This window comes from Quercus suber, unplaced genomic scaffold (assembly GCF_002906115.3).
Source record: "Quercus suber isolate HL8 unplaced genomic scaffold, Cork oak 2.0 scaffold_207, whole genome shotgun sequence".
Taxonomy (NCBI): Eukaryota; Viridiplantae; Streptophyta; class Magnoliopsida; order Fagales; family Fagaceae; genus Quercus; species Quercus suber.
Genome location: NW_027069665.1, coordinates 1,010,553 through 1,019,476, shown reverse-complemented (window position 1 = coordinate 1,019,476; position 8,924 = coordinate 1,010,553). Strand labels below are relative to the sequence as shown.

The following is an 8,924-nucleotide window of genomic DNA, read 5'->3' as shown; positions in this document are numbered from 1 at the left end:
CCTAACGGAGGCTTGGATGGATCGTTTCTTCGGGATTCTGTGCTTGTCTGACTTTCTCGGCCACTGGAGTGGTGTAGGAGGTGTTTTAATCTACCATCCTGGACCAGTTGCTCCAGGTGATCCCACAGGCTCCTGCAATCCTCTATGGTATGCCCATGGTCCTGATGATACTGGCAGAAGAGATTATGATTGCGCCTTTCGGGGTTTCCCACCATCTTATTCGGCCATCAGAAGAATGGTTCGCCCTTAATCTTTTCTAGAACTTGGTGTACTGGCTCTTTGAATACAGTGTTGACTATTTGAGGGTTTGTTGATCCCGTCGCCGAAAAATCCCTCCGGGGTTTACTGCCGTTGAGTCGATCCGACTTGAAATCCCTTCTTTCTTGGGGGATAACCTTTTCCTTGCCCTTCCCCTGTTGCTGGTCTTCTTCAACTCTTTTATACTTTTCGATGCGGTCCATCAGCTGACGCATGCTAGTGACTGGCTTGCCAGACAAAGATGTCCTCAAGCCGTGGTCAGTGGGAGGCTGAGCTTGAACGTGTCGAGGGCCATCACATCAAAGTTGCCCTTCATATTGTTAAACATCTCCCAGTACCTATCCGAATACGCCTTCAGAGTCTCACCCTCTTCCATGCTTAAGGATAGCAGGGAGGACAAGGGCCTGGACACTCTTCTGCAGGTGACAAAACGCGAACCAAAGGCTTGAGTGAGTTCTTTGAAAGAGCTGATAGAGTTTTCCTTTATGCTGTCAAACCACCTCATCGCAACCGGTCCGAGGCTGGAGGGGAAGACCTTGCACATCAAAGCTTCGTTCCTGGAGTAGACTGCCATTCGCTGATTAAAATGACTGACATGTTTTACTGGTTCCGTTTTACCATTGTAGATGGTGAACGCAGGTTGGTTAAAACGCCGGGGGAGTCTTGCTTCCTTAATCCTGCGTGTGAAGGGCGATCTAGAGATTTGGTTCAAGGCCTTACTCATGGCATCGTTCCCTATATCTCCACGTGGTGGGCTCGGAGGTTGCTTCTCATGACGACGCTCTTCCTGGTAGGAAAAGGACTTACCAACTGGTGTTCGCGATCTTTGTTGGTAAGTGGGATCCTGTTGGTCGTCGGACTCCTCATCGTAATATGAAGGAACCCGTTTCCATTTTGCATGACGCAACTCTCTTTTTAACTTTTCAACCTCCAGTTGCAAATCCCGGTTCTTCTTTGCATGAGATATGTAACTCCCATCGCGTGACTGGCTTTGCCCAGTGTGCACGGTGTGTGCACTGCCCTCACGATCATGTCTCTGCTCTAAATTAAGGAAAGGGTCCGCATGCTGGGATGCCCTTGACTCTACTTGTTATTGGCCTCGTTCAGTCATCCTTCACTGTTGTTTTCACCCCTGCACGAACTCTCCCCACAGACGGCGCCAATTGTAGGGTCTAATTTGGCAGTCTAGGCCCAAGAGGGATGGGTTACGAGCCCAATGAACCCAAAACAATGAATTTGTAGAGAGTGAGAGAAATAGCTGGGCTAGGTGTGAATCAAACAGAGGTTAATTATAGCGTTTGAGGATTCATTGACACAAGATCATATTCATCTTCTTTTACAAGTGTCTGTCTGAAGAGGTATATATATTATTGAAATGTAAAGTGATTACAATTCTTGGAACTACAATGAAATTGTCTAATTCTTCTCTCCCCCCTCCTTTTCCGATCACTATTATCAGAGACCTCTCTTGCTTATATAGCACTCTTTTCTATCATCTCCATCGTCCATTTGTTCTTCATCTAAGCATCCACTTGAGTGCATGTCCCATCAAATACTCTCTTTGCCCCTCCGTGAGTGGTAGTAGCTGAGATTACACTGTTCAAGGATCTTCTCCACATTAATGCGGCCAGAAAAGTAACTGCAGTTCATTTAATGCGGTGATGACACCTTTTCCTTAAGATATTTTCTCGTTCTAATCATCCCCAGATATGCCCAGAGCTTATCTTTGTCGTTGGGATTGCCTGAGAGTCCATTCGGACCTTCTATTCGCTAGCTGGGTCAAGACTATTTACGTCCGAGGAGTGTTAACTCTTCGGACAAAATGTGATCTCTTCGGACGTTATTCTTCCTTTACTTCTGGGTTGGTTGCGTTCAGATGAATTCTACCCTGACCAACTATTACTCTTCGAACGTACAGTATTCCTCAGGACAGGGCCCACAGCCCAATAAGTATGTCTGGGCTTTTACCCCCTACATAAATATATTGGTTTTACAAATTCATCTCAGACAATTTTAACTTTACATATTCATCTACTTTAATTTTAATGTTATAACTAAATAATAAATCAATGAAAAATTAAAACAAACATATTGTCTATACATTTTCATCTTGGGCGGTTTTAATAGTTGATAGACACATTCAAATTCATAGCCAAGATTGTATTTTGATATATATTCACAATCTCACTTCCAAAATAACTAAGTATTATGTCAAAAAAAAAAAAAATATCAAACAAAACCTATAAGAGGGAGAGAGAAGACCTGTGATAGAAACTTAAAAAACCAAACATGCTACTAAATCATATTAACCAAAAATAGTATTATAAAAAAAATACAATGATTCATCAACCTAAAGTAAAGTTGAAAAAAGAATACTCTCTCTCTCTATATATATATATATATAGAGAGAGAGAGAGAGAGAGAGAGAGAGAGAGAGAGAGAGAATAATTACCTTTTTCGGGAGAGAAATAGAAAATTAGAGCCTAAACTTGAAGTTGAGCTTGGCTTGCTTGCTAAGCAAACAAACATAAACAAGCTTTTTCATGAGCTGTGCTCAAGTTGTTCATAAATAGCTTGATTCATTTACAGCCCTACTTTGGGCCCAAAGAAAATAAACCTAAGATACTTAGGATCTCCTAGAAGATTCTAGACTCAACTAAATTACCCAAAATACCCTTAATTTGCAAGAATTACGGAAATTACAGATTTGTCCCTAATTACAAAATTGACCATAACTAATGAAATAAAGATCCAAATAAAAAACTGTTTTAACCCTAAAACTGTTTTAACTCTAAAGAACTCATACTTAGACCTTTAAAACCACATGATTTTTACTTCAATTGGAATCGCACATGAATCCCATAACATAATTCTTGAATAGGCAAATTTGTAAAATATCCATCTTCCATGGTTGCACCAAAGAGAGAGAGATGGATTGCAACAGCCATTACATTCACTTATTATCAACATAGCATGGCTAAAGTAGTTGATGTGGCACATTCCACATAGATTGCTACCTCTATATGTGAAAATTTTCATGAAAAGTGGTTGTATCCCCTAACACCACCCTCTATATAGGTAATTATTGTTTAACACAATGTTCACACTTTCACACCAGATGTCCACATTTTCCGCATGATATAAAAAAAAATGTGGACACAATGTGAAAGAGTGTGGATGCAGTTGGATGTGAAATAAGCAAAGCTCCTTTCTATAATAACCTATGTTACTCTTTCTTTAAAAAGAAGAAAAAAAAAAAAGCATATGTTAGAATAGATTAATTTTGCCATGGTGACCTGATGTCGTAATCATACAGTGACGTATTGGTATGATATATTGACGTATATACCAACTTGATATGGAATTCATATGTGCTTGAGCAAATTGAATTCACAAGAAAAAAGGGTCTTAATGTTATAAGAAAATTACAAAAAAGGGACATAAGCCCTTGAATGAATAAATCTTCATTGATTAAAAATGCTCCTTAAGATGGTTTAGTTATGTTTAGAGGAAAGTGATTAATGCACTAATGAGAAAGAGTGAGTTAATTTAAGTGGAATGAAAAAATGTAGAGGAATACCCAATTAATAGAAATCGTAAAAATTGACATATCAATTAGGGAAGTAGCTAAAAGCATGACTTCGTATTGAATAGAAATGGCAAAAAATAACACATGTGGCTGACTCTAACAAGTATGTTGAGGATCCATAGCTGACCCCAAATTTGGGATTAAGGTTTGGTTGTTGATTAAAAATAAGCTCCATGTCTAAAGACCATTCATGAGATTGTGAAAACTGTGCTTTAATTTTTGTAATTTAACCATGTTTGCTCCTTTTGACTAACAAAATCCTTTTTTGTGTGGTTATGTATTATACTTTTTACTTCTCTAAACTGAAAATTCATTATTCATTATTCATTTTGCATTTAGAGTTTTTGTTAATGTTTAAAATTTTTTATTGTTGTAACACAGATATGTGCAGGGCAGAAGGTTCAGGTTCTGCTGTAGCGGATGAGGCCTACAATTATGCAAAAGAGTTTTTGAATAATCAAGCTGATTATAATCTAGAATACAACTATGAAAAGTTAATAGAGCAAACAAAGAAGCTGAATGCCTGGAGGGATGATATATTGGCTCAAGCAAAGACAAAGCAGGTCACTCAAGCATGTGAAGCTTGGATTTCTAGGGTCAAGAAATATGAAGAAGAGGTGCGAGAACTAGAAACCAAGTACAAGAAGGAAAAAAGTAATAGGACACGGAGCCAGTTTTTGCATGGGTCAAGCGAGTCAGGCGAAGATCTTAGCCAAAGCATGGTAGAGAAGGGCAAGAATATGCATGATCTTGGGGTAGATGTAAAATCTGAGATAGGAATAGTGGTTGACAAATTGCCAGAGCATGTGATAATTATGCATGGAGGTAAAAGACTCATACTTAGACGTTTAAAACCACATGACTTTTTCTTCAATTGGACTCGCACGTGAACCCCATAAAATAATTCTTGAATAGCCAGTAGGCGAATTTGTAAAATATCCATTTTCCATGGTTGCACCAAAGAGAGAGAGATGGATTGTTTTGGGTGGCAACAACAGTGGGGTGCGTTGGGTTGATGGGTTGGTCATTGTAGGGGATGGGAGTGGGTCAATGAGTTGGGAATGAAAACAACAAAAATATTTTCAATTTAACCAGGATTTTATATGGCACTAATACGCGAAATACGCGAAATCAATGAAAGCATTTTTGGAAAAGAAAAAATACACACTTTTTGAAAAACTGTCTGTATATAAAGTTTCAAAATCTATTCCTTGATAGGCAAAAAAAAAACAACATTACTTCTTTGACAAGTAGTACCAATTACTTTTTTGACTAGGAATAAAAACTTTTCTTACACACCAAGAAAACTCAAATAGGTAACCAAGCCAAAATAAAAATTTGAGGCCATTTCCAACACTTGTTTATGAGAGAATATTAAAATTGTTCTTTAAAAATTACCTATTTTTTGTTATTATGACAACCAGCTGGTGGTTTGGTGGCGGTTTGGGATTTTTTCCAACCTGCTAAGGTTGGTTCAGTTAATATTCTCCCCTCCCTCTTAGAGACGACCTGTGCACAATCCAAATATTGACCTTAGCTATCCCATTTTTGGGGTTGGAACTGGCTTTGTGAAAAATTAACTGCTAAGCACATTGCCGGTGCAGTTAGTTATCATCACCTCGTATTTTTCTCTGCATTGAGTTTATTTTCTTTGAAAATTATAATTTTGTGTCCTTTGGTGATTGGTCCTTTCCTTTGAAAAAAAATTCTTTGAATTATATTATCATATTAATTTCTTTATAATTTAAAATGGACAAAAAACTTAATCAATTAGTTTAGGAATACTGAATGATACATGTAATTTATTTAATATAGATCTTTTGAATATTTTTTTTACCTATTTTTTGGGGTCATTTCTAAACAGGGAGAATAAGTTTACTCGGAAGCTTTTTTTTGCAGAAGAAAAAACTGAAGATGAAGTAGTGTCAGAGCCTCATGGTATGGTGATTGATGTTAAAGAAGTTAAGACGACTAATTCAAGTGGACAAAAGAAATTTGAAATTGAAGAAATTGGGAAAGAAGCTTCTTCACAATTAAGACAACCAGAGGGTATACAGGTTGAGGAAATGCAACTGCAAGCATCAAGTACTCTAAAACCTCAAGGAGTGGTGTTTGATGGTGAAGCAATTAAGATCCTTAAATCTAGTGAGATGGAACCAGAAGCAAGTGAGCAACATGGATTATTTCTCATGCTGGGTGGTTTAGGATTAACTAAGCCACCAAAGGATGAGGATTGGAAGAATGCCAGAGAGATTTACTTGATGGACAATGAGTTGTCTGATTTACCTGAGAATCCAAGGTGCCCCAATCTGTCAGCTCTGTTCCTTCCAAGAAACTACAAATTAAGAATGATTCCTCAGCCATTTTTTAATTTCATGCCATCCCTTCAAATCCTGAACTTATCCAGGACTGGTATCAAGTCTTTGCCTGATTCTCTTATCAGATTGGTAAGCCTCAAAAGATTGTTTCTAAATGATTGTCATCGTCTCATGATTTTGTCGCCAAAAATTGGAGATCTCAAGCAACTTGAGGTTCTTGATCTTGAAGGGGCAAATATTATGGATTTACCTAAGGAGATTAAGAATTTAACTAATCTGACATGCTTGGAAGTTTCATTTTATGGATTTACGAGTAATGGTAGGAGAACCATGCAATCAAATGCTGTGGTTCCTTGTGGGGTAATTTCTGCATTGTCTCAGTTAGAGGAGCTGAATATTGATGTAAATCCAGATGACGAGCGGTGGGATGCATGTGTGGAAGATATTGTTAATGAAGTATGTACCTTAAAGAGGTTGGAAACTCTTAAATTCTATTTTCCAAGGGTGGAACTTTTGAGTCACTTCCAGTGGAATAGCCCATCACTTTCTAATTTCAGATTTACTATTGGTCACCATGTGAAGCGCATTATGTCTCGAGTCCCTCCTGATGCTGAGTTTGAGCTGGAACAATGGGAGAGATGCTTGAAATACATAAACGGTGTGGGTGTCCATAGGGATATTAAGAATGTACTCCAACATGTGACCGCATTTTTCTTGGACAGGCATGCGACTATTAAGAAGCTATCTGATTTTGAAACTAGAAATATGAAGCAACTAAAATGCTGTGTTGTGGGGGAATGTAATGAGCTTCAAGTGATTATAGATGCTGCAGATGCTTATGGGGAAGATGGTATAAGTGAAATAGTATCTGAATCATATGATGATGAAAGAATTGTTCTTGGATCACTTGAACACCTGTACATATATTATATGAAGAGTTTAAGGAGCATTTGGGAGGGGTCAGTACAGAAAAATTCTTTATTTCTTCTCAAGTCCTTGACATTGAGCACATGTCCCAATTGACCAGTATTTTCACGCAAGGGTTGCTTGATAACCTATGCAATTTAGGAGAGCTTAAAGTGGAATACTGCCACTCCATCAAAAGCATTGTAAGCTGCGAAATCTCTGCTGAGCATGTTACCTCTTATTTTCTCCCAAATTTGAAGAAGATTTCACTTCATTGCGTGCCTGGATTAGTTAGCATCTCTAATGGTTTACACATTGCACCAAAGTTAGAATGGTTGAGTTTTTATAATTGCCCAAATCTTAAGAATCCATTAATTGATGAAGTATCTAGTCAAGATTTGAAAAAGATAAAGGGTGAGAGGCATTGGTGGGAAGCATTAGAGTGGAGCAATGGTCGTCCAGGTTATTTGGATGAAATTTTTGTTCCAATTGAAGCAAGGGATTTCTGAGCACTTTTAATGTTCCCTAATCAAAATTAGTCTCTGCATTGCCTTATGGAAGCTCATTGGTTCAATGTCAATGACTGTATAATTGTTAGCTGAGGCATCCTTGGACCACTTTCTGTTTGCTGTGTTTATACCCTTGCAGCTGCTTTGGCGGTGAGACACTACATTGAATATAGTCCCTCTAGCCCGATATATCTTTCTCATGCTATTTGTGAAAAATGTAGCGTGTTTAGGTTTCTGATCCTCTAAACACAATGCTAGTGAAATCCAAGTTCTTGAATATGTGTGAAAATATTTCCTGTAATCCCACAAAGTACAGACTGTGAAGTCTACTAATGTAGGCCATTTGTGTTGGTATTCTATCTGTGATTATGAGGTTTTTTTTTTTTTTTTTTTTTGGGAGCCAGAATTTTATCTTGGTTGCATAGCCAAAAGCAAAACTATTGTACGTACAAAGTAAGGACCTATGTTACTGGTATGTTAGCTTCACCAAAAAAATTTCTTATCAACCAGGTCCACTTTGTTTTAGTTTCTTGGATGTCACTGGGCCTTAAGATTTGTAACGGAATACACATACCAGTAGCATAGGTACCTTGACCTTGGAGTTGGAATAGTCACTATGCGGATGTCATCCTTGACTTCACCTCAAATCATTATTTTAAACAAAAGTAAAGGAAATTAAAATCATCACGTTTAGTATATGCGTAGTCTTTCTAACACAAATCATAATTAGTGAAACACACTTTGATGCTTATTATTTCAAACCCCCTAAATTCTCCTTCAAGTTCTCATGCTTAGTTAAACATCCCTCCTCTTAACTAATTGTTACTGTTAGAAAAAGTTTATTTGCCATTAGCTAATTTTACATTTTTCATCGTTTTCTCGAACTAATTGAGATCAGTTCCTGAAAACAATTTGTTGTTCTTGTCGAACACATTTGACTCTATGGGGCCACATTATACCTGACAACCACTGCTTTCCCTTTCGGTGTATAAACTCGCAAATAGAGGCATAAGAGGCCATTTCGAACATTTGAGAAGGAAAGACCGATATAATGCTCTTTTTAAATAATTGTCTTGCCTTCGGGAAGTTATGCAAGGACACCCTATATTGCTAAATAGAGCACTTACATTGCATAGATTAGGCATACAGGCATTCCACCACATTTTAGTGGAAGGGCTCGTTATTTGTTTACAGCCATTAGTTTGTAAAGGGATTCAATGCAGATTTGAGAAAAGCTAATTTTACATTGGTTTGACATAGACTTCTATTGTCATTTTTATACACTATATATCATACAATAAATAAAAGTTGGTTAAGTCATAGTTGCTCCAAATGACTAAATGT

General features: G+C 37.6%; 1 protein-coding gene across 1 annotated transcript; it reads left to right on the top strand.

Annotated features, from left to right (window-relative positions):
• The first annotated feature begins 4,206 nt into the window (after window positions 1-4,206).
• Window positions 4,207-7,937, top strand: LOC112028467 (disease resistance protein RPS2). Its single transcript, XM_065779416.1, has 2 exons — window positions 4,207-4,672; window positions 5,747-7,937. Exons 1-2 carry the CDS (start codon window positions 4,231-4,233, stop codon window positions 7,186-7,188), a joined length of 1,884 nt encoding a protein of 627 aa, XP_065635488.1. The 5' UTR covers window positions 4,207-4,230; the 3' UTR covers window positions 7,189-7,937.
• The last annotated feature ends 987 nt before the right edge of the window (window positions 7,938-8,924 follow it).

Bases quoted from the DNA above. Each gene is read 5' to 3' on its own strand.
- LOC112028467 (XM_065779416.1), top strand. From the start codon at position 4,231: ATGTGCAGGGCAGAAGGTTCAGGTTCTGCTGTAGCGGATGAGGCCTAC. The intron at 4,673-5,746 runs GTAAAAGACTCA...TTTTTTTTGCAG, and splicing joins TGTGATAATTATGCATGGAG to AAGAAAAAACTGAAGATGAA.